This window comes from Monocercomonoides exilis, assembly GCF_001643675.1.
Source record: "Monocercomonoides exilis strain PA203 chromosome Unknown scaffold45-810774, whole genome shotgun sequence".
In the NCBI taxonomy this organism is placed as follows: domain Eukaryota; phylum Preaxostyla; order Oxymonadida; family Polymastigidae; genus Monocercomonoides; species Monocercomonoides exilis.
The window spans coordinates 245304-271886 of record NW_027150590.1 but is presented as its reverse complement, the minus strand read 5'-3'; the positions used below and the strand labels follow the sequence as shown (position 1 = coordinate 271886).

Genomic DNA, 26583 nt, shown 5'->3' with positions numbered 1-26583 from the left:
TTTCAAGTTTTAACAAAACAATCAGAAATTCTCAATGACAATCTTATTGAATAACTTTCGTCTTTAAAAAAACGAAAGTTTCAAAAGGGCTTGCAATAAAATCTCCATATTCTTATTCCTCCATCTTCTCCAAATACTGTCCTTTTGGGTCATTTTCATTTCGATTCTTCAGCACCACTGTCAGTTATAAGAAATTGTCAAATAAGTTGAGTCATTTCTTCAAAATAATCTTCCTGTTCTTCCTCCTTTTATTTTCTTTTCCTCTTTTTTTCTTTTCTCTTTTTTTCTTTTCTCTTTTTTTCTCTTCTTTTCTTTGACAGTCAAAAAATCCAGTCAGATCTTCAAGTTCTCTTGCTGAGTTTTCGCGAAATATTGCTCAGATGCAATAACAAGGATTATTCATTTGCCGCAAAAAAATCTGTTAATTAAAAACCGCCAAGCAGAAAGACAAGTCAGTTGTTTCTGATTGTTGCATTTTTCTCGACTTAGGATAATCTTTCTGAGTTCATTTAAATTCGGTTCTATATCTATTTCCTATTAATAAAAGAAATTCAAAAACATCAATAAAAAAAAGTTAAAAAAAAATAACATTACATTTACCGATCTTGATCGCAGGCTATAAAGTTATTTCCGTTTCTTTTTGAAACTATTTGTTATCCTCTTTTCGCGATGCAGCATTCATAACACTTTATATATCAATTAATATAAGTTTTGTATTGTATATTCTGTTCAACAAAAGATATGGCAGAAGGAAATAATACACCACAACCCAAATTCATTGATATTGTGTTCTGCATGTCAATATTCATAGTTTTATAATATTTTCTGTTACTTCCAACTCCGAGTTTTGAAGAAATACAAAAATGAATTTTCATAGAAAATATATTATTTAGGGTCAACATGCGAATTAAAAAAATATAATTGTCACAATTCGTACTCGAATGCATCTGTTCCATTGCCCGCTCCTAAAGAATCAATTTCATCTTCAGTTTCTTCATCATTATCATTTAAAACTGGCACATCACTTTCATCAGATTCTTCGGTTTCATCTTCTTCTGTTTCATCAATTTCTTTTTCAACATTTAAGGGATTATAAACGAGTAATTTTTGAATGAAATCTTCAAATTAAAGTGTTTCTGATCGTTTTCCAAGAAAGCTCGTCACAAAGCCATCAATATATTTTTCTATAATTCCATTTCGAGGAAGAGATTTTCGAAAGCTTGACCAAGTACTTTCAATCAATAATGTGCAAATGCCACTTTCTGGATCTACAAAATTGTATTTGTGACAAATAGAGTGATGATCATAACCTAAAGATGATATAGAGCTGAAGGCTTTCACCTCATCTGAGTAAATAGTTGATCCTGGAATTGTGTTTTTTTCGATTATTGTTATGAAAATTTCTCTTTTCTGTTTTTCACTCTCACAATCAAACATTTCCCTTTTTTTCCATCATGTTTTCTTTCTATTATTCCAAATAACCATATCTGTTTCTTTCTTCTTCCTTTTCGAAACTATCTTTTTCGTTGAATTGACTCATCTACGTCTGGGAATAATAATTGATAATCAAGCTTTTCGAAAGATGGATAACAGTTATCAGCTATGCATGCTCTTCCAATGGAATAAAAACCACCAACAGTTTGTCTTGAAACATCAGTCAATAAGCGCCACTGATATATTTCTATGTTGATCCAGAAACACAGAAATATCATCATAATTTTCTCTATTGGTATTTTTGAATTTTTCAAAGGAGTCAATCCTAACAATTAGCAATATTTTCCACATTTGTTACACCTCTAATTTCTGCAATTATCTCGAGCTTCTATGGAGTAATTTTTCCTGCACTTTGGGCATCTTCTGTTCACTGCTAATGGCATAAATCTCATTATCCTATTCCACATTGCCTCATTATCTTGGAACAATTTTGTTTTTTGAAAAATATTTGATTTGCGATCCAGAATGTGAGACATAAATGCGTCAAATTTAATCCATCCCATAAAAAGAAGATATTTTTCCAAAATTTAAAAATATTATCTATCATAAACCCGGAGGTTTGATATGATAATTCTTTCCTGCAAATGTGTAACTAGTAATTATCTGCAAAAATATATATATTTTGGATTGTGGTGTATTGTTACCCTCTTCCAAAGATAGCATTTACAAATATGTTAAAAATATATTTTTAATAGTTCCTTTTGTTTAATTTTCAAACAAAAGAATATTTCATATTTTGATCAAATTTCTGTTTTCATTCTCCAATTTTGGCTGTCATAAAAACAAAATCTTAGCAATGTAATTATTTCCATTTCAGAAAAGTTACGTAAGTGTTAACAGAATTTTGATCGAAGTTTGTAATTTTTATTTTATTTGAAAATTAAACAAAATGGACTTTTCAAAAAAAATTTAACATTTTTTTCCATATTTCTTTCAAATTAATTATGATTTTTTGTCAAATTTTTCTATTTTTTTTTTTTTTTTTCAATTTATTTCAATTTATTACACCTTTTTTTCCTTTTTTTGGTAGTGGATAAGGCATAATTGCGTTATATCGGACAACGAAAATTCTTGTTTTTTTGCTTCTAACATACTTTAATATGTATTTCGTTCAATTTAAAAATAGTTTTTATGCGCGGAAAACATTTTCTAAAAAAACAAAAAATATTTCGAAAATATTACAATTTTGGGTCAATTCCTAATTAGTGTTATTGAAAAACAGATAAAGTTCTTTAATAGCTTTTTCAAGACAAATGTAAATTTCAGTTTTTTATTGAATTTTTGCATTTATTAATGAAGAGGGTTCACTGGAACAGTTTTCGGAAAATTTTGACAAACCTATTGTTTTCTTTTTAGGTTTTCATTTCTCTATCAATATTCGTTTCAATTGTGGCTTTAGGGTTAGGGTTTGAATTTTAATCAACATTTTTGAATTTTGTTTTGTTTTAGGGTTAGGGAAAAAAATAAAAGAATAATTTTGAATAGAATCCTTTTGAGTGAAGCAATGGTCATGTTGTTAGGATTTTTCTTGTATTAATAATATGGTCAATGGTTCAAATCCTACTGCACATTTCCTTTTTTTCATTTTTTTAATTTTTTTAACATCACATTTGTTAAATTTATCCCAAAAGTGATGGCTTGGGATTGTCTGATGGAGCAGATTCATCAGAATGAGAAGATGAATCATTACAGTTGACAATTTTTTCGATTTTTCAACTTTTTTCATAAACCCACAATCATATATATTTTGGAAAAGAAAATTTTTTAACCTGATTTTGACTAACTTCCGCGCTTTTTATATAACCGAAACATGAATATATTTGATTAATAAACATTTCTATCAACAATTAAATCAATTTTTCGATGTCCAATAAAACGCGAATTTGCCGTGGATAATTGATGGCGGACGTGATGAACTTTTTACTTTCTTTATGTCACACAGGTCACTTAAAGGGTGCCTGAAATATTAAAAATAAGCATTATGAAAAGGCTAAATGTTTTCAAGTGGACTATCATCAACATTCTTTGGTGACGATTAAATGTTTTTTTATCATTTGACTTTTTTTGGGTTTTCTTTCTCAAAAACAAATGTTCCCTAAAAGAAATTTTGAAAAAATATATTTGTTGAATTATTTAAATAACAATTAAAAGACATTTTTTATGTTTTATAATTAGTTTGAAAGGGCAATTTGTTAATGTCAGGGTTTATAATTACGCAATTTAAAAATTTAAAGGAAGTTTGAAAAAAGTCTCGTAAAACGAAAGATTTGAATAAAAAACTACTCAATCATTTTGTGTTTTGATCAATTGGTTATTGTTAACCAAACTCATTTATAATATTTTAACATCGCGTTTTTTTGCAATTTATTCATGGATTTAACGAAAAAAGCAGGTTCCCTTAAAGTAGCATCTTGCCCGTTTTGTTCAGAGAAATAGATATTTTAATTCATTCATTATTTATGATAAAATCATTGTTTTTTTGTGGCTTTTTTCATTTATTTCATCTTTTCATGCATCCACAAAAGTTTTATTAACAAATCATATTCATAAAAAAAATTCTTTTTCGTGAAGCATACGTATGCTCAATAAAAAAATAACACTTCACCACCTGATACTTTAATAAAAAAGATAATAAAAATAAAACTTCATAATTTCTATTTTTTTTTCTCTCTTCAGTTTGCGTGTTGTGCAGTCAGAACAAAATAAACAACAACCAATTTTCTCCCAATGCCAATCCTACTGATGATGGTTCGACAAACAGAAGTTGGCTCACTTTCATATTTTCTATCTCCACATCAATCGTTTTCAGCTGCCTCAGCTCCACTTCAAACACGCACTTCGTCATTCCACTCCCTCCTGATGTCGAAGAGTTGATCAAAACATCCTCCAGTGAAAGAGTCCCGCTCCCCACAGACACCACAAACACACTCGGCGATGGGCTTCTTGTTGCATTGTGATCGATCCCCACATGCCCCACCTCCAGTTGGCCAGAAGATATGCTAAACAGCGTTGGCGAAGTCGAAGAAAGAGAATTTGTCCCAATCACACTCACTGCCTTCCCTCTCCCCAAAACAGAAATCTTCTTATCCCCAACACTGATCGTCGCCTCTTCACTCACATGCTTCCCACTCAGCACTGTGATTGTCGAGCTCAGCTGCGCCATGCTCGACCCCACTGCATGCCCCACTGTCTTGCAAGGTGCTGCCTCACTCATCCCACACAGATTGTTTGCGTCATCCCCACTCGCCCCAACATATCGATCTTTCATCCCTTCCTTCAGCCAATCCTTCTTTTCTGTATGTTGAAGACTATTACCATTATAGCACACTCTCTTATCATTGCTATTCGTTGTGTACGATTCATAGAACGGGTTGTATGACGAAAAGAGATTGTTAGCATCTCGAAAATACACATCGTGCCCATATGGAGTGGAATTACTGCAACTGCAATCATGGAAGAAGAAGAAATAACAATAAATGTTGTTGCTTGGAGCTGTTGATCGACTTGGATTAAACCAAAATCCTCCACCATATGACACTGCCGAGCACGAAATAAATTGGAGGCTCCTCATTTTGAATGCAGCTGGAACGCTTTCACAAAGCAACCCTCCGCCACTTGAACCTGTAAGAGAACACGAAGTGAAGAAACACTCAAACACACAAGCGCTCTCTCCATTGTCGCTTTCCGTTCCAATACATGAAGATCCAGAAACATTAAAGTTATAAAGATCAAGCCCCCCTCCTGTACCACTTGCCTTACAATTCTGGAACTCGCAACCTCCGATCCTGACACATTCTGAAATATAGCCAACATTTATCCCTCCTCCTGCATTATTTTTTGCGGTACATGCATTGAACGAATTGTTCTCAATCTTGATGGAATTGATTGAATAGCAAAAAATACCTCCCCCAGCATAATATGCATAGCAGTTGTTGAAAGAACAAAATTTCACTGAAAGTGTACCAGATCCCAGATTATACATATTAATCGCCCCTCCACTCGAAACTCCATCTGTATAAGAATTACTTGTCCCGGTTGTATTTGAGCCATTCCACTCGCACCAAGTGAATGAATTTGCCCCATTGTCTGTCTGATTCTGTCTCGCTGGTTTCGATGGATTCCCTTCACTCCCGCTGACTACAACATTCTGAGAGCGATAGCATCCGACAAACGAGGTGTTCGAGGCAGCCAAGGATGATGAGGGGCTGTTCAGTGAAGGGACAATGCCCCCGTCACAAACATCCAACACCGATGAAAATGTGCACCCACTCATCAGAAACGAGGTTTGGCTCAGCCCTTCACCCAGATGTGTTGTTTTCGATGGATTTGTGGAGATGTTGAAGAAGGTCAGCTGGGTGAGAGATACAAGGCGTATCAGGGGAGGTGCCAGAAACGGGGCTGAAGACACACAAAAAGATGAGAAGTGCGACTCACTCACCAATACACTCCCTCCTCCTTCGCTTTCTTCTTCTCTTCCTTCTTCTCTTCCTTCTCCACCTCTTCTTCCTTCACCACCTCCTCGTTGTTCTCCTCTCTCTCCTACTTCATCTCTTCCGCTTCCTCTTCCCCATCCTCCTCCTCCTCCTCCCCCACCTTCTCTCTCACTCCTCGTCTGCCCCATCCTCCCCTCTCCTCCAAACAGTCTCCCACACACATTTCCTCCCCTTCCAATCCCTCTCAGCGTGATGTTCCAAAACACCCCTCTGCACCCACCCAGCTCAAACACCCCTGCCTCCTTGCCTCTCCCCATCTCCACACCACATCCCCTCACCACAACCACACTTCCCTTCATTCCACACACTGAACAACAATTATCATAATTCTCCAATAAAATTTGATTTAACTCAACCGACGTGTTCAATAACTCCCTCACAAAAAAAATATCTCATCTTCTTCCTTTTTCCAACTTTTCTTCAAATATCTCTAAAAAATCATATCTCTGATTTTCCCCTCCCTTCTTTCTTCGCCTTATTCATATTTTCTCTTTCATTCAAATTTCTTATAAACATATTTTTCTTCTCAATTATTTGCCAAATTTCTTCTTCTGTCTTATCATCAATTTCTGTTTCCCTCTTTTTGCTTTTAACAAGATTCATCGTATATGTCTTCCAAAACCTTCAAAAAAGGGAAAAAAAAAATATATCTTCATTTCATTTTATTTCATTTATTTTTTGCAACTGCTCATTCTTTCATACACCCTTCAATTATTATTTTCTGACTTCTTTAATGCATTTTACATCCTCTCTTTCCATATTCTATAGGCTTATTATTCGCAGTAAATATACCTGAAAAAATATTCTAATTTCAACAAAAATAATAATAAATGATGAAATTAAAAATAATCATAATAAGCAAACCTATATCTTTTATGATGTTCATTCTTTTCAAACTTTCTTCTCCTCCTCCAAATATTTCTCCGTTTTGCCAACAAAACCCATCTGCCCCTTCTTCGCTTCCCTTCTGCTTCCTCAAAAAAAATCAGCCAAAGCCCAACTTTTCATTATTCTTTCGCTCAAATAACTCAACCAGCTCCATTCTATAAAAAAAACTGGTATAGAAGAATGTTCCATCTGATTAACACGTCTCACCCCTTTTCTCTGCATTGCCTTCTTCTTCTCCACATTTCCCCTCAAAGCAACAACATCACACCATCTCACCCACATCCCAGTCCATCCATGCTCCCTCTCCACAAAAACCAAGCAACTCTGCCCACAATCCACTTTCCCCAACTTTCATAACAAACGATTGCAAAATCCCTTCTCCTTCACTTCCAACATCCCCTTCTCCAAATATCCTTTTCCCAATCAAAAATATAAATGCCTCCAATATTTTGCCTCTCTTTGGTGCAAGACACTCTCTCATGGTAAACCCCTCATCTCGCTCCATCCCTGTCGCACCCCTGTCTCCACACCCCCAATGCAAAGCGCCAACACTGATGTTCCTTCTTCCTGCCTTCCTCCGCCTCAGCTTCCATCCCTTGCCCCGCAATCGCCTGGCGCGGCCAAAGGGTCCATCCAATAATTTATATAAAAATATGAAAAAAATTTTTCTTCACTTTTTTTTCTTCAACCCCACTTCTCTTTCTTATCAAACATACATCAGCAAAAATTCTCCCTCTTGCTCCGCTTCATATGAACCCTCCCTCTCTCGATACATAAAAAAAAAAATAATCCCTTTTCCATATCTCTCCATTTCCCATCTAACTCTTGTCCTCTCCTCCAATAAATATGTTCCATTCACTCCACCCTTCTTATCTTTCCTCTTATCCCACCTTCAACACAACAAATTCCTTTTCTCCAATAATTAACACAATTCCCACTCCTTCCCAATTCACAAAAATCTCAACAACAACCCCTCCCAACCTCATCCCAATCCATCTCCCACACATCCATTTTGCCTCTTAAACCTCACAAAAATACCTCTTTCTCCCCCCAAAAAACATCCTTTTGTCGTTCCTTTCCCCTTCAAGACATCCTGCTTTCTCCTCAAAAAGCATATCTTCTCTCCAAACTCCATATATCCATCCTCCCTCTTTTCTGACTTGTCCATATGCCCATTCAGCCACAATAAATCCAGTTGGGCTTTCTTTTCTTTTATCATCCCAAATCTGTCGTGAGCACGATCAAATAGAATCTTATGACAGAAGATTTGACTTGGCCACACGAAGAATGAAAGGCTTGCATTCAAAAAAGACGGCAGATGGAGCAGATGAGTTGAATACAGCCCTGAAGCAGAATGAAGACAAAAGCAATATCATTTTTGAAGGAAGTGAGGGTCATTCATTTTTGATTGTTGGAAATGATGATGATGATGATGATGATATAGATGATGAATGGTTTTGTCAAAATAACTGGAAATGGGGTGAATGAAATGAACTTTATTGTTTGTGTGTGTTCGTTGAAGAATTTCAATATTAATGTTATTCTTCTCTTTTGCTGCCTGTCTGGGTGTGATGATGTTGTCTGAAATGGACAAAAGAGGTGTCTGTTTGCTGAGAGGAGGAAGAATGAAAGTGAGGAGAGAGCTCGATGAATCAGAGTTTCGAGGGCAATGGCGCTGGAGAAGGGCAGGACAATCGCCTGTTTGTGAAAAAAGACTAAACAAAAAGGAGTTTATATGAAGAAGAAGAAGTGGAAGGAGGAGTAGAAGAAGAAGATGACGATGAAGAAGAAGAAGAAGAAGAAGAAATTGCAGCAATCGCTTTATCAGCCCCATTTCTATCTCTCAAATCACTCCCATTCTTGTCTCTCTTTCTGCTGTCTGCAATCCAGTCGAGCCAAACGGACCCATAGGCAACACCTCCTCTTCCATCTCATACGTTCTCATAAACAGCATCTCATCCCTCTTTTCGTTTCTCTGTATTTCCGGAAACAGCCGGCCACACAGCTGCAATGGCATTGCTTTGCATGTGTGAATCATCAGCAGCTTCTCGCAATGTGCACGCGCATTCATCTTGCTGCTCACCAAACCTTGCAGCTGCTTTGCCACCTGCTTGAACATCAGCATATGCTTCATTAGCTTCTCTCTCTCTTTCTCTTTCTCTATCTCTCTCTTTCCCCTTCAAATTCCTTCTTGCTCTGTTGTGATTGTTCTCTGCAATGCGCAAAATCATCTCGAATGCCAGTCAAATCTGCTCGCTTCCTCCTCCAGCTTCCCACCCCTCGCTCGGCCTCATGTTTCTTTCCCTCCTCTTTCCCTTTCAAAATAGCACAACCCACAGTGGAACAGAAAGGTTGTGCAGTTGATGCTGTTTCAAAACCTTTCTGCCGTTGACAGAGCACTTCGTCCATCGCTCGACACAGATGAAACATTCGAAATGGACAAGGGAGTGCAACAGGTGGCTGAACAGGCAGAGCAAGATGATGTTGTTTCCAAAGAGCAGCAACGATTGTTTGTTGCAACTCTCTTTCTTTGATAAGGCTCAAAGCCGAGCTCGATGGTTGAAATGCGTTCAGCTTGAGGACTATTATGAAGGAAAAGTTAGAACCTTGTTTGGGATTGGAAATGTCCCAGAAAAAGAAAAAGAAAAAGAAAAAAGAAAAAAAAGGAGCTGCCAATGCTGAAGTGAAAGAAAGAAAAAAAGACGAAGAGGAAGTGAGTGTTCTCGAGGAGTAATCGCTGCATATTGTTCTTGCGCATCCTCAGTGCGTAATGCTATTTGACTGGAGTGAATGTTGGACAGGGAGGCTGCATCATCCTTCGTCCATGACTGTGATTCATTTTCTGGTGGCAGGTTGCACACAACATGAGAGAATTGATCCAAAGTCAGTTGAGGCAGTGATGGCACAGCAGGGTGATATGGTGTGCTTCACATTGAAAAAAGGGAAGTCTGCTTGAGAAGAAGAAAAAGACGGTGAAGAAGTGATGTTGTTGGAAGAAGAAGAAAACGAGAAGAGGAAGAAGAATAAGAAGGAGGAGAAGAAGAGGAAGAGGAAAAAAAAAGGAGAAGAGGAAAAAGAGGAATTAACAGCATCAATAGAATTATAGTCTTCAGAGAATCATTTCAAAACGAAATTCGTCGTTTCTCTCTTGGCATGCTCTGACACAAAGTCAAAAACGGCAAACAGGCTGTTTCACACAGATGACAACCAGCCAGAAATATTCTTCGTTTGACAATTGTTTCGAGAAGGAGAAGACTCAGCAGCAGGACAATGCGGATCAAATGCATTTGGCGTTTCGACTGAAGAGGAAGCAGAAAATGGAGGAGGATGAATTCATGGTGCGGGGAAAAGAAGTGAAGACAAAGAAGAAGACGAAGAAATATAAAAATTAGTTGAATACGATGAAGAAAAAACACTTGCAGAAGGTGATGAAGGTGATGAAGGCGGAGAAGAAAAGGAAGAAAAGGAAAGAGAAGAAGAAGAAGGTAATGGTGAAGGTGATGGTGAAGGTGATAATCAAAAGTGGGGGAAAAAATACACAATTTCATATCATTTGGAGGTGCATACGAAAACATGATGGCAATGAGACAGATAAGGCTGACAAAAACAATGAGAATGAAGAAGAAGGGGGAGAATAGACGAAAAAGTCGAAAAAGACAATGAAGTCGATGAAGTAGATGAAGTCGATGTTATCGAAATCTCAAATAACGGATATTTTCTGGTCGAAGATGGCTTCAAAAAAACCTTGTTCTCTACTCTTGTGGATATTGCTTCAATGACACAAGGCTAGAGATAAAGGTCAAACGATCAAAGTCCATTTTGCCTGTTATCCACCCCAAGATACCTGTATAACGCTAAATCAACAGATTTTCTCGTATTTACGGCTCTCAAGCCAAGCAATAAAGTTCCATTCTATCCCTCCCCTCATTCCATAAAATCAATGTCTTGCCCTTCTCATCCCAAGAAATGCGCCTTGCTCTGCTTAAACTGATTTCAATCTCCTGTTTCTCTCATTTACACCAATCTTTCCTACAATGCTTTTTCTGAAAATGTCCCCACCATCTTTTTAAAAAACTCCCTTTTCAGATGCATCGATCATTCTTCCTTTTGTCCTTGAATATCTTCCAACCCTGTTAATATCCGCTCCATTAAAATTCATTTTTCATCGCATTTCTATCCATCGCGCATGTTGAGTCCAAAATAAGTCACATAAATATTTATGATAAAATACATTCAGGCTCCAATATATTTGTAAGATAGCATTTGTCTCGCTTCCTCGCTGTTCTGCTCTGCAAAGAATAAATTGTCCATTTTAAATAAATCGTCTGAATCACGACTTTGGAGAGGATACAGATGATAACATTTTCACAATCAACAGAACAATAAAAAATACATACATTGAAAATTTCACATTCACATTGAAAATGTCATAGCCCCACAGCATTCCATCAATCAAAATGAACAATTTCATCTTCCATCAAACAGATATTCTTTTGCAATACCCAACCTTTTCACTGGAAATAATTCACTCATCCCAGCTGGAATGTTTGACGTCTTGATTTCTCATTCTGTTGTGCAGTTTTTTTATCATTTAACTTCATTTGATCATTTTCCATAACAGATTGGAGAGATTGATGAATGAACGATGGCTCAATTTGAAGTATTTTGGTTGAAAGGGCAGAGGCTGGAAGAGAAATGGGGACAGGGGATTGTTTGTGGGGCAGCTCAACAACCTTGCCAATTCTTGCTGTTTGAGTGCCAAATGAGCAGAAAAGATGAGAATTTTAGTCTTTCTTTCTGAAGTTTGGTGCTCGTGATGAGCATGAGATAATAAGAGGGAGAAAATATCGACAATGTATTTATTTATCATTCAGCACCTGGATTGCTTCATATCCTTCTTTTCTCCTGAATAAATGGTTTTTTTTTAATAAAGGGAAGGAAAAGGAAAGACAATGCCAAATCTTGTTCTTGTCATGTTTCATCCTTGTTGCACTTTTGAACAATTCTTTCAATCTTCTCATGTTGGACAACGTCTGGGACCATCTTTCAACTTCATTGTGAAATCCAACATAGATACAAATGGATAATTTTCATTTATCCTAATTTTCTCTTTCCCTCGTGAGTCATATTCTCTTTCCATGTTCTCAAACGTTTTTTCTTCTTCTTCATATTCGCCAACACTCGATCTGGGAAATTGGATCAACATCCCTCAACCACCCAAAGAGACAAAACAATATGATTTTCTTGTGTTAGAAAGGCATTTGTCTTCGACTGAAATGCCATTTGATTACCACTTGGAGCGTCTCTTTTTCAGCCATTCTTCATCGCCATCCCCTGTTTCGATTTGTTATCTTCATCAACATTATTTAGAAAATCCATCTGAGCCCAGTGTGTGAATCAATCAATCAGAAGAAACAAGGATTGTTTATCCGTCTTTGATTTTTTGCTTGTGGAAGGAAATATGACAAAGCGCTTGGTTTTTGAATTGGAGTCATCAAGGCCAGAAACGCAAGCACTTTGGCGATCATCAGTGTTATGAGTTCATGGAAAGGGAAGTGAAAAAGAAAGAATGCAAAAGGTTAGAAATGAGAAGAGGAATAATTTTGAATCTGTTTGTGAATGAAGCCTTGCATGAAGCAAAAGGAAAGACAACAAGATGGACATTTTTTGATTGGGATTGTCAAAAAAGTTCTGTGAACTGAGCAAGGATTGAATTATCAATTGGTGTGTCTGAGTGAATTTTGAGCAGGATGCACATTCTTTGGCCATCTCATAAGTTTCAATTCATATGTGTTCCATATCGAATGAGTGATGGTTTTTTTAAACTGTATTTGAGGATATGGAAAGATGAATTTTTTGATAGAAACGGTGGGGCTGGTTCATGCAGTTTGTTTTCTTTTGCAATCAGATATCTGGGAAAACGAGAAGGATGCATTTGTGGAGAATGGAGTAGTTAGTGATTTTTGAGAGGTTGGTGGAGGAATGAGATGTCTCGTCCAGAACGAGTTGGGAGAAGGGAGCAGAGGGAAATGAAGATGAAAGAGCAAGGTGGAATGGTGGATGAAACTCAGTTCGTGGGGGAAAAGAAAAAAGAATCAGTTGTGTTGTTTATCCTTCTTTTGTGAGTTATTGCCAGCCTTGTGGTGTGGCTGCTCATCATTGATAACATTGGAAAGTGTGTGTGGAGGAGGTTGCATTGCCTTTGGCATTCCCTTTTGACATTTGTGTCTTTGGGGGAATGTGTTTGTGAATGAGCAGAAGGGAGGGGCTGGATGTTGTTGGGAGTGATTGAGATGTGTCTGTTTTGCAAAAAGGATGAGGATGAGGAAGGTGATGGAAGGGGAAGTTGGCAGCCTGCTTGGAGGTGTCTTTGGAAGGGAGTTGGAAAGAAGAAAAGCAGAGGGGCAGGGGATTGGGATGGAATGGAAAGGGAGAAGGAGGAGGAAGAAGGAAGGTGAAGAGGAAGATGGTGTGGCTGGGCAAATGAAATGGGGTGAGGAGTGTTTGTGGGTGTGATGATTCCACGCTCAGCAAGGTTGTTGGCAATGTTGATGGAGGCGACAGATGCTGTGTGTTTCGGAGCCGAAAGGATGGGGAAAGCAGACAGAAGAAATGAGAGAGGATGGTGAGTGGCAGGCAGTTGTTGGAGGGGGGTGAAGATGAAGCGGAGGAAAGGATGCTGGATGGGCATATGCCCCATGGAGCAGATGTGTTTGTTGAGTGAGGTTGAGGGGCAGTTGTATTTTTGGAAGGGAGAGGAAAGAAGAGGGAAATGGAGAACATTGGGAGGGTGTGGAGCTTGCTGAAACAAGAGAAGGAAGATGAAGGAAAGGGAGGCATTTGAATTGTGATGTGCATGAAGGGATTGAAAATGTCTTTCAAAATTCACAAAAAAATATTTTGTATTTTTTCAGAGAGATTTCAATCTCTGTATTCTCTGTTTTGTTCTCATTCGCATTGTTGATTTCTTTTTCGCTCAGTTCCACTCAAAACATATTTATTTATCTGTCTGTTTGAATGACATTCCCCTGTGTGAAAAAATATAAGGGAATGAACACACGTTATTGCCTTTAAAAAGGAGCCAGGGCAAATGAATTCTTTAGAAATGGCTGAGAAAATGGATTTGGAGGAGTCTGGACACACAGAAATCAGGGGAAATGGCATTTTTCTTCTTTACAAATATTATTAAAAATATATTTTTAATTTCAAAAAAAAAAAATATTTTTTTCAAATAGATTGATGAATTGGTTTATGCAATCAGATCAAATGAAAACAGAAAAAGCTGAAAGCGTGTTGAGAGAAGTTTTGCAGCCAGGAACAGACATAGCACATGGCATACCCTGAGGGGTGTGATTCGATCCTTGAGGTGGTACGGGTGCCGAGCCTCTGGGGTGCCTGGGAAATGAGGCAGCGATTTATCGGCCAGATGGCTGTGCCTGTGCATGGAGCATGTTTGTGATGCCTCTTTCTATGCGCTGTGCCTGCAAAATGTTGTGAGTTGGCGGTATGAGTGGGCTTGTGGGGCAGCTTGGTGTCGGTGAGTGGCGTTGTTTCCTTTTACTATGTTATCTTTTCTGCAATGCTGATGGAAGTGTGCCATTTTGTTTGCCTCTCGAGGGAGCCGTTGACGTGTTGCACCTTTTTTATTTCTATTTTTTCGGATTTTATTTCTCAGCAGGGCGCAGCTGGGGATGTTTTGCAACAGAAGAATTTTTCGATGATCCGGGCACCTGGGTGAACCAATACAGCGGGGAAGGGGATGGGAGCAATGGAAACAGCGATTGGGAGGGGTGTAAGGAGAGACGATGGGCTGTGGCAGAATTTTGTTTTTTCACCTCAAAGGCAGTTATTGGCTGTTGTGGCAGTGCCAGCACAAATACGGATGATTTTATTGGATGCTCTCCTTCAGACCTGGGATTTGCCGTTATTTCATCCAGCAAAAATATTTCGACTCCAACTGTCCACTTGCCACACTGAACAGCATCGTTGAAATTGAAGAAAGAGAATTTGTCCCAATCACACTCACTGTCTTCCCTCTCCCAACAACAGAAATCTCCTTTTCCCCAACAATGATTGTCGCCCCTTCACTCACATGCTTCCCATCCAGCAACGTGATTGTCGAGCTCAGCTGCGCCATGCTCGACCCCACTGCATGCCCCACTGTCTTGCAAGGTGCTGCCTCACTCATCCCACACAGATTATTTGTGTCATCTCCACTCACCCCAACATACCGATCCTTCATCCCTTCCTTCAACCAATCCTTCTTTTCTGTATGCAGATATGTCCAACTGCTTCCATTATAATATCTATGGCACACTCTATAATCATTGCTATTCGTTGTATATGATTCAAAGAACGGGTTAGCCGATGAAAAAAGATTGTAATAATCTTGAAAATACACATCGTGGCCATATGGAGTGGAAGCGTTGCAACTGCAATCGTGGAAGAAGAAGAAATAGCAATAAAGGTTGTTGCTTGGAGGTGTTGATTGAACTGGCCTGAAATCCAATCCTCCGCCATATGATAATGCACTGCACGAAATAAACTGGAGGCCCCTCATTTTGAATGCAGATGGAACATATGAGCAATACATCCCTCCGCCATTATAACTTGTGAGCGAGCACGAAGTGAATGAGCACTCAAACACACAAGCGCTCTCTCCATTGCTGCTTTCCGTTCCAATGCAGGAAGATCCAGAAACCTGAAAAGTTGAAAAATAAAGTCCTCCTCCCCAGCCATAAGCAGAACATTTCTGGAATTCGCACCCACTGATCCTAACGCACGAGGTTATCGAATAAGCCATAATTCCTCCCCCTTCGTCTTTTTCGGCAACACATCCATTGAATGAGCTGTTTTCGATTTTGATAGAATTGATTGAAACACACAAAATTCCTCCACCATCATAATGCGCATAGCAGTTGTTGAACGAACAAAACTTCACTGAAAGTGTTCCTGATGATAGACTATACATATTAATGGCCCCTCCATTCGAAGCCTTATCTGAATAATCATAATTTGTCCCAGTTGTATTTGAGCCATTCCACTCGCACCAAGTGAATGAATTTGCCCCATTTTCTGTAATCTGCTGTCTCGTTGGCTTCGACGGATTCCCTTCACTTCCATTGACTGCAACATTCTCAGACCGATAGCACCTGACAAACGAGGTGTTCGAGGCAGCCAATGACTGAGATATTAGAAAAGACAAAAAGATAGCGATACAAGGGATATGAAGGACAACGGATGAATGGATCTGAAAAAATGCAAAAAGAAGAGAAATGTGTCTCACCAGCCAAAAGCGCTGCCTCCTTCTTCTCTTTTTATTTTTATCATTGTTGTTGAATGAATTGTTATATTTCTCAAATTTTTATTGTTAAAATAATAAGACAGTTGATGTTATTGAAACGCATTAGTGGTATTTTTTTTTTAATTCTTTTAATTCAAAGCAAATTTTGAGAGTTTCAAAAGCTAAATGCCAATGGCCAAAACGTTCTTCCACTTTTCTTGAAAGACTCGTTTTGGAATTAAAGTTTATTGTTTCTTTTTTATTTTATTTATTGAATATGAAAGTGAATGATATGATGGAGATATTTTGGATAAACAACAATTGTTTTTTTGTTCTTTTTTGTTTTGCTTTTATCGAAATATTTGAAATATGCATTGGTTGAATATTTGCAGCAACTCGGAGTGAATAATTTTCATTGATTCGTTTCATTTTCACTTGATATTTTTTGAAAAATGCATTTGTAAATAGGATATTATTATTATTATTTTAATATTCAATATTTCCATAAAAAGGAAATAACTTTGAACAAATTTTGTTTTTTTTGTTTTTTATTTATTTTCGAAAAAGATAGTTATTTAAATAGCAACGGAATGTTTGTATCACTTGGCCAGAATATCGATTCTTCAAACAGTTCTATTTTTTTTCACAATATTCAAATACTCATAATTTCACAGATGAGCCTTTTCACCATTTATTATTCAGAAGAAATACAAATGAAATATTAGAGATATGGTATACCCGCTATGGATCCATCTCGATGAGGTCTATCAGTATTATCTATTTATGTATATCTGGTGGTTGTTATCATCTAGTGTAATAAGTTGGATAGGCAATGATAATTAGATAGAGATCATGAGGAGATTGCTGATACTCTTAGAAGTTTCTCATGATTAGATATTCAGTGATGTTCTATAAAGATGGAGTTGTTGATAGGTGTAATCGAGATATATCCATAGCGGGTATACCATATCTCCAAGAAGGAGAATTAACTAAAACATTAACCAGTGTGTCGAAGTTGGTAAATTAGTGGTGAATTTGTGTGAAAATTGATGTTTTCGTTGATGAAATACATGAGTTCGCGACGAAGTTGCTCAGGAGACTTTGTCTCCGTTGAACATGTGTCGAACGTTGGTGATATCGCAAATAAAAATAATCGATTTTGTTTTTTTGTTTTATCGTAAATGGGTCGGAAGAAGATATACGCAACTGTGGAAGAAGCGAAAGAGGCTCAACAGAAACAAATTAAACAGTTTCAGGAAAAACGTAAAGAAGAAACTAAGTATTACAACGAACATGTAACTGAGAAACAGAAGAAGTTGATTAAGATATTGAGGAGAAAGGTTATCGAAAGTGATGAGCTGTTAGATGAGTTGATGGAAAAAGTTAGTGGTCATTTGACTGCACAGGGTGGACTGGGCAGTTAATGTGTTAATTAATGAAACATAACTAACTGAACACGTTTGTTGTATCGTTGATTGTTAAAAACAGTGTTCATGTTGATGTTATTGTTGATTGCCAACATCTATATTTTTACTTGAAAAAGTGGTAAATCGGTAAACCGGATACCGGGTTGTGGCAATGTCGAGATGCTTGGGGATGGGAAATGTTGAGTTAAATCTCCGAGCTTATCACCTGCACTGGGTGCATCGGGTGCACCGGGTCAAATATATTCTATAAATTATGTGGGCAAACGGGCAAACTGAGCAAAGTGGGCAAAATGAACAAATTAACGAAACATAACTGGTGGTTCACGTTCGTTGTACCGTTGATGTATCGCAACGAAGTTGCTCAGGAGACTTTGTCTCCGTATCAAACAGTGTCCACAATGGCGTTAGAGTTGATTGCCAACACCTATATTTTTTTGAACAAATGGCAGGATGGTGGATTGCCACACTGATGTTTTTCACTTGATTTGGTGTTTATTTTGGTGTAATTGGCTTGAAAATGTATCAACCCGTGTCCAGGATACCGGGTTGTGGCAATGTCGAGATGCTTGGGGAAGGGAAATGTTGAGTTAAATCTCCGTGCTGGAAGCGTGTCCAGGTGTCCAGGTGTCCAGGTGTCCAGGATAGTTTAAGTTCATCTGAAAAGAGCTGCCAACATGCCATTTCTGCCAACATGAGCAATTTACCCCTAATTTACCATGATTTTGAGGGTTTTTATTTATTTTCGATTATGTTGTCATTTTGCCACATTGCCACATGACATCGTCCACTGTACACATTATTTATTCGTTGGTGGCACATAAGTTGTATCGTCAGTTGTGAAAATTAACTGTTCCCCGTAAATGTTCGACACTGACCTCAACATCATCTTACCTGTAAATTTCGTCTCAAAAATAAATCTGTTTCAAAAAAAATTTGTTTTTTTAATTTTTATAAAATGACAACCCCCCAAACAGACACTGACAACGTAATCCAACAACTGGTTGATTCATTTGAAACAGACACTGACGACGAAATCAAACTGATTAGCTCAATTGAAACAGCCACCGAAGACGAAATCAAACGACTGCTTGATTCAATAGAAATAGAACAGATAACGGTGGGAGAACGAATGAAAGATTACCTTGTTGACTTGTTCGACTACAAGAAATACTCTGACAAGAAGCAAGGTCAACGCCACACTGGAACAGCTGTCGATATCAGCAAATGTCTGGATCTCTGTGTCGTTGATGTTGACATTAACAAATCCCATCAAGCTGAACAAACGAAAACCATCAAGAATTCCATTCTCGAAAAACTCCACCGAAACGTCTGACTTGTGCAAACAGCTCATGGTGGTCTTCTTATTTATTGTGAGCTGTGTGGTTATCCCCACAAATGTTCATCACAAACCAAAGTGTTCACGAGTCCAGAGTACGATATCGACATTTTTGCAGGTATTGGAGATGGAAAACAGAGGCTTGTTGTTCAAGCTGACTCTTCATACAGAGAAATGAAAGATGGCAAGAGAATCATCACCAAATACATTCCCCTCAACAATTACAGAGAGCTCACAGATCTTTCATCACTCGAAAGTGTTCTTGACGTATTCGGTATTGACCTCAAAACAGAGAATACATCAGCGACAATTGCAGCTGAACCGCACAATCTTTTCACACAAGATGGTGTAGTTGATATGTCACCAACTGTCGCTCATGCTCTTGTCAAAGGACTCAAAGATATTGAAATACATAACGATACAGGTTCTTTGTCACTTGATTCTGAGTTAACTCTTATGCCGTTATTTGCAGCTCTCAACTCTCTCGTCAACATTAACGGTTTCGACAATCAATCAATAGATTTTCTTTTCAATCAGATCAGAGAGACAGCTGCTCTAACAGCAAACGCAATCACTCACTTTGAAGAGAAACGAATCAGGCACAGAGACAACAAGTCACATCCATTTGTTCTTCAAAAGATTGTCAAGAGATGGAATCCAACATATTACAACGATGTGATCATTCCACTCCTCAGAAAAGAGAATGAGCAAAAGGAAGAACCTCCACGAGAGATTACTGTTCATGAAATTGATCTCAACTCATCGTTCTCGTTCTCTGAAATCAGGGATAAAGCTTGTCGAAAACAATACTCCACACTGTCGGAAGTCGCAGAAGATCTCACAAAAGTTCTGAGGTTTGTGGAAGCAAGGATGGAATTCATTGTGAAAAAGTTTGACATTCACACCTCTTGTCATTCAATTACATTCAAGACAAAATCAGCAATGTACGAACTGTTCAAAACAATTAAACTCTGGCATGATGACAAAAAGACTCTCACAGTTGAGACAGCTTTCGAACAATACTCACATGTTCTATCGATTGATGGGGTGAAGTTCTTCTCAGATAACCCTCGAATATTCTCCCTGTTCCATGTGTTCAAATACCAAATGGCAAACGAACAAAATGACGAAATCATCAAACCATTCCTTGATTTCACACGAGAAGTAATTGCCAACAACAACGAAGAACTCTATCAATACATCCTCTGTTGGATTTCGTCAATTGTCCAAAATCCTGGTAAAAAAGCAGAAACATCACTTGTTCTCAAAGGTTTGCAAGGTATTGGAAAGAATGTTTGGACAAATGTTCTTGCTGAACTGTTGGCAGGGTATTCATGTCCGAATGTCACAGAGATTGCAGAACTGACAGGACAGTTTAACTCCATCGTTGAAGGGAAAATGCTGATTGCACTTAATGAATTGAAGAATGTTGGAGATGATCGAACAGCTAACTTTGATGCGTTGAAGAGTATAATCACAGATTCAACAATCAGAATCAATGAGAAGAATCAGCCGAGAAGAACAGCTGAGAACGTAGCTAACTTCATATTTGTGACAAATCACTTATTCAAAGTCAATGTTGAGATTGGTGACAGAAGATAAGTTGTTTGTGATTGTTACTCAAAATATAAGAACAATCTCACAATCTTCAAGGATTTCACAAACTCTTTCAACAATGAATTCTTTGAACAACTTCTCTGTTATTTCCTCAGCAAAGATCTCTCCAATTTCAACACAAGCGCGATTCCAACAACAGAGGCAAAAAAAGATATCATTGCATCATCACTATATGTCATCGATGTGTTCTGTCAGGAGCATTGCAATAAACTCAAAGAAGTGTGAAGATGTTCCGAAGCACTCAGTTACAGACTAGTTGAATTCAAGAACTATCACTTATTCCAATTTGCATTCAAAGTCAGATGAAAGAGAATACGAGTTGGTGGAAGAGGAAATAAAATCCAACGTTCTGAACTCAAGCCGGAGTGTGAACAACTCCTCAAATGAAGAGAAGATGATAATGTGGACAACTCGGTGGAAATTAACCGAAACTCCATCGTTTTTTTAGAAATCATTAATATACAAACAATGCAAAAAGTGTGCACCACATGAAAAATGCCACTGACGATATCATGGGCAATGTGGCAAAATAACAACACTGTCGAAAACAAATAAAAACCCTCAAAATCATGGTAAATTAGGGGTAAATTGCTCATGTTGGCAGAAATGGCATGTTGGCAGCTCTTTTCAGATGAACTTAAACTATCCTGGACACCTGGACACCTGGACACCTGGACACGCTTCCAGCACGGAGATTTAACTCAACATTTCCCTTCCCCAAGCATCTCGACATTGCCACAACCCGGTATCCTGGACACGGGTTGATACATTTTCAAGCCAATTACACCAAAATAAACACCAAATCAAGTGAAAAACATCAGTGTGGCAATCCACCATCCTGCCATTTGTTCAAAAAAATATAGGTGTTGGCAATCAACTCTAACGCCATTGTGGACACTGTTTGATACGGAGACAAAGTCTCCTGAGCAACTTCGTTGCGATACATCAACGGTACAACGAACGTGAACCACCAGTTATGTTTCGTTAATTTGTTCATTTTGCCCACTTTGCTCAGTTTGCCCGTTTGCCCACATAATTTATAGAATATATTTGACCCGGTGCACCCGATGCACCCAGTGCAGGTGATAAGCTCGGAGATTTAACTCAACATTTCCCATCCCCAAGCATCTCGACATTGCCACAACCCGGTATCCGGTTTACCGATTTACCACTTTTTCAAGTAAAAATATAGATGTTGGCAATCAACAATAACATCAACATGAACACTGTTTTTAACAATCAACGATACAACAAACGTGTTCAGTTAGTTATGTTTCATTAATTAACACATTAACTGCCCAGTCCACCCTGTGCAGTCAAATGACCACTAACTTTTTCCATCAACTCATCTAACAGCTCATCACTTTCGATAACCTTTCTCCTCAATATCTTAATCAACTTCTTCTGTTTCTCAGTTACATGTTCGTTGTAATACTTAGTTTCTTCTTTACGTTTTTCCTGAAACTGTTTAATTTGTTTCTGTTGAGCCTCTTTCGCTTCTTCCACAGTTGCGTATATCTTCTTCCGACCCATTTACGATAAAACAAAAAAACAAAATCGATTATTTTTATTTGCGATATCACCAACGTTCGACACATGTTCAACGGAGACAAAGTCTCCTGAGCAACTTCGTCGCGAACTCATGTATTTCATCAACGAAAACATCAATTTTCACACAAATTCACCATTAATTTACCACCTTCGACACATACACCTGTTATTACCATCAACGATAACATCAACGATCACATCAACAGATTCAACACATATACCTGTTATTACATAACAAACATGTTCAACTCATGTATTTCATCAACGAAAACATCAATTTTCACACAAATTCACCACTAATTTACAAACTTCGACACACTGGTTAATGTTTTAGTTAATTCTCCTTCTTGGAGATATGGTATACCCGCTATGGATATATCTCGATTACACCTATCAACAACTCCATCTTTATAGAACATCACTGAATATCTAATCATGAGAAACTTCTAAGAGTATCAGCAATCTCCTCATGATCTCTATCTAATTATCATTGCCTATCCAACTTATTACACTAGATGATAACAACCACCAGATATACATAAATAGATAATACTGATAGACCTCATCGAGATGGATCCATAGCGGGTATACCATATCTCTAATATTTCATTTGTATTTCTTCTGAATAATAAATGGTGAAAAGGCTCATCTGTGAAATTATGAGTATTTGAATATTGTGAAAAAAAATAGAACTGTTTGAAGAATCGATATTCTGGCCAAGTGATACAAACATTCCGTTGCTATTTAAATAACTATCTTTTTCGAAAATAAATAAAAAACAAAAAAAACAAAATTTGTTCAAAGTTATTTCCTTTTTATGGAAATATTGAATATTAAAATAATAATAATAATATCCTATTTACAAATGCATTTTTCAAAAAATATCAAGTGAAAATGAAACGAATCAATGAAAATTATTCACTCCGAGTTGCTGCAAATATTCAACCAATGCATATTTCAAATATTTCGATAAAAGCAAAACAAAAAAGAACAAAAAAACAATTGTTGTTTATCCAAAATATCTCCATCATATCATTCACTTTCATATTCAATAAATAAAATAAAAAAGAAACAATAAACTTTAATTCCAAAACGAGTCTTTCAAGAAAAGTGGAAGAACGTTTTGGCCATTGGCATTTAGCTTTTGAAACTCTCAAAATTTGCTTTGAATTAAAAGAATTAAAAAAAAAATACCACTAATGCGTTTCAATAACATCAACTGTCTTATTATTTTAACAATAAAAATTTGAGAAATATAACAATTCATTCAACAACAATGATAAAAATAAAAAGAGAAGAAGGAGGCAGCGCTTTTGGCTGGTGAGACACATTTCTCTTCTTTTTGCATTTTTTCAGATCCATTCATCCGTTGTCCTTCATATCCCTTGTATCGCTATCTTTTTGTCTTTTCTAATATCTCAGTCATTGGCTGCCTCGAACACCTCGTTTGTCAGGTGCTATCGGTCTGAGAATGTTGCAGTCAATGGAAGTGAAGGGAATCCGTCGAAGCCAACGAGACAGCAGATTACAGAAAATGGGGCAAATTCATTCACTTGGTGCGAGTGGAATGGCTCAAATACAACTGGGACAAATTATGATTATTCAGATAAGGCTTCGAATGGAGGGGCCATTAATATGTATAGTCTATCATCAGGAACACTTTCAGTGAAGTTTTGTTCGTTCAACAACTGCTATGCGCATTATGATGGTGGAGGAATTTTGTGTGTTTCAATCAATTCTATCAAAATCGAAAACAGCTCATTCAATGGATGTGTTGCCGAAAAAGACGAAGGGGGAGGAATTATGGCTTATTCGATAACCTCGTGCGTTAGGATCAGTGGGTGCGAATTCCAGAAATGTTCTGCTTATGGCTGGGGAGGAGGACTTTATTTTTCAACTTTTCAGGTTTCTGGATCTTCCTGCATTGGAACGGAAAGCAGCAATGGAGAGAGCGCTTGTGTGTTTGAATGTTTATTCACTTCGTGTTCTCTGACAAACCAATATGGCGGAGGGATGTATTGCTCATATGTTCCATCTGCATTCAAAATGAGGGGCCTCCAGTTTATTTCGTGCAGTGCATTATCATATGGCGGAGGATTGGATTTCAGGCCAGTTCAATCAACACCTCCAAGCAACAACCTTTATTGCTATTTCTTCTTCTTCCACGATTGCAGTTGCAACGCTTCCACTCCATATGGCCACGATGTGTATTTTCAAGATTATTACAATCTTTTTTCATCGGCTAACCCGTTCTTTGAATCATATACAACGAATAGCAATGATTATAGAGTGTGCCATAGATATTATAATGGAAGCAGTTGGACATATCTGCATACAGAAAAGAAGGATTGGTTGAAGGAAGGGATGAAGGATCGGTATGTTGGAGTGGGTGGGAACGACGCAAACAATCTGTGTGGGATGAGTGAGGCAGCACCTTGCAAGACAGTGGGGCATGCAGTGGGGTCGAGCATGGCGCAGCTGAGCTCGACAATCACGTTGCTGGATGGGAAGCATGTGAGCGAAGGGGCGACGATCAATGTTGGGGAAAAGGAGATTTCTGTTGTTGGGAGAGGGAAGACAGTGAGTGTGATTGGGACAAATTCTCTTTCTTCAATTTCAACGATGCTGTTCAGTGTGGCAAGTGGACAGTTGGAGTCGAAATATTTTTGCTGGATGAAATAACGGCAAATCCCAGGTCTGAAGGAGAGCATCCAATAAAATCATCCGTATTTGTGCTGGCACTGCCACAACAGCCAATAACTGCCTTTGAGGTGAAAAAACAAAATTCTGCCACAGCCCATCGTCTCTCCTTACACCCCTCCCAATCGCTGTTTCCATTGCTCCCATCCCCTTCCCCGCTGTATTGGTTCACCCAGGTGCCCGGATCATCGAAAAATTCTTCTGTTGCAAAACATCCCCAGCTGCGCCCTGCTGAGAAATAAAATCCGAAAAAATAGAAATAAAAAAGGTGCAACACGTCAACGGCTCCCTCGAGAGGCAAACAAAATGGCACACTTCCATCAGCATTGCAGAAAAGATAACATAGTAAAAGGAAACAACGCCACTCACCGACACCAAGCTGCCCCAAAAGCCCACTCATACCGCCAACTCACAACATTTTGCAGGCACAGCGCATAGAAAGAGGCATCACAAACATGCTCCATGCACAGGCACAGCCATCTGGCCGATAAATCGCTGCCTCATTTCCCAGGCACCCCAGAGGCTCGGCACCCGTACCACCTCAAGGATCGAATCACACCCCTCAGGGTATGCCATGTGCTATGTCTGTTCCTGGCTGCAAAACTTCTCTCAACACGCTTTCAGCTTTTTCTGTTTTCATTTGATCTGATTGCATAAACCAGTTCATCAATCTATTTGAAAAAAAACTTTTTTATAAAATTATAAATATGAATTTATTATAATATTTATTAAACAGAAAAGTGCCATTTCCCCTGATTTCTGTGTGTCCAGACTCCTCCAAATCCAATTTCTCAGCCATTTCAAAAGAATTCATTTGCCCTGGCTCCTTCACAAAGACAATAATGTGTGTTGATTCCCTTGCATTTTTTCACACAGGGGAATGTCATTCAAACAGACAGATAAATAAATATGTTTTGAGTGGAACTGAGCGAAAAAGAAACCAACAATGCGAATGAGAACAAAACAGAGAATACAGAGATTGAAATCTCTCTCTGAAATAACAAAATATTTTTTATTTTTGTGAATTTTGAAAGACATTTTCAATCCCTTCATGCACATCACAATTCAAATGCCTCCTTTTCTTCATCTTCCTTCTCTTGTGACAGCAAGCTCCACACCCTCCATATGTTCTCCATCTCCCTCTTCATTTCTCTCCCTTCCAAAAATACAACTGCCCCTCAACCTCACTCAACAAACACATCTGCTCCATGGGGCATATGCCCATCCAGCATCCTTTCCTCCGCTTCATCTTCACCCCCCTCCAACAACTGCCTGCCACTCACCATCCTCTCTCATTTCTTCTGTCTGCTTTCCCCATCCTTTCGGCTCCGAAACACACAGCATCTGTCGCCTCCATCAACATTGCCAACAACCTTGCTGAGCGTGGAATCATCACACCCACAAACACTCCTCACCCCATTTCATTTGCCCAGCCACACCATCTTCCTCTTCACCTTCCTTCTTCCTCCTCCTTCTCCCTTTCCATTCCATCCCAATCCCCTGCCCCTCTGCTTTTCTTCTTTCCAACTCCCTTCCAAAGACACCTCCAAGCAGGCTGCCAACTTCCCCTTCCATCACCTTCCTCATCCTCATCCTTTTTGCAAAACAGACACATCTCAATCACTCCCAACAACATCCAGCCCCTCCCTTCTGCTCATTCACAAACACATTCCCCCAAAGACACAAATGTCAAAAGGGAATGCCAAAGGCAATGCAACCTCCTCCGCACACATTTTCCTACGTGATCGTTGATGAGCAGCCACACCACAAGGCTGGCAATAACTCACAAAAGAA

At 38.2% G+C, this 26583-nt stretch overlaps 4 protein-coding genes across 4 annotated transcripts; 1 reads left to right on the top strand and 3 right to left on the bottom strand.

Moving 5' to 3' along the window:
• Positions 1-4186: 4186 nt before the first annotated feature.
• MONOS_16280 (uncharacterized protein) lies at positions 4187-6286 on the bottom strand (the record flags this gene model as incomplete). Its single annotated transcript, XM_067869194.1, has 1 exon — positions 4187-6286. One exon carries the CDS (start codon positions 6284-6286, stop codon positions 4187-4189), a length of 2100 nt encoding a protein of 699 aa, XP_067721740.1.
• A 371-nt stretch (positions 6287-6657) lies between these two features.
• Positions 6658-7650, bottom strand: MONOS_16281 (uncharacterized protein; the record flags this gene model as incomplete). The annotated part of the gene is made up of 3 exons (XM_067869195.1): positions 6658-6792; positions 6852-7486; positions 7592-7650. 2 exons carry the CDS (start codon positions 7648-7650, stop codon positions 7138-7140), a joined length of 408 nt encoding a protein of 135 aa, XP_067721739.1. The 3' UTR covers positions 6658-6792; positions 6852-7137.
• Positions 7651-8718: 1068 nt separating this feature from the next.
• On the bottom strand, positions 8719-9000 carry MONOS_18070 (uncharacterized protein; the record flags this gene model as incomplete). The annotated part of the gene is made up of 1 exon (XM_067871052.1): positions 8719-9000. One exon carries the CDS (start codon positions 8998-9000, stop codon positions 8719-8721), a length of 282 nt encoding a protein of 93 aa, XP_067721738.1.
• A 9540-nt stretch (positions 9001-18540) lies between these two features.
• MONOS_16649 (putative Poxvirus D5 protein) lies at positions 18541-20523 on the top strand (the record flags this gene model as incomplete). Its single annotated transcript, XM_067869542.1, has 2 exons — positions 18541-18811; positions 18932-20523. The coding sequence occupies 2 exons, from the start codon at positions 18541-18543 to the stop codon at positions 20521-20523; spliced, it is 1863 nt and encodes a 620-aa protein (XP_067721737.1).
• Positions 20524-26583: the final 6060 nt, after the last annotated feature.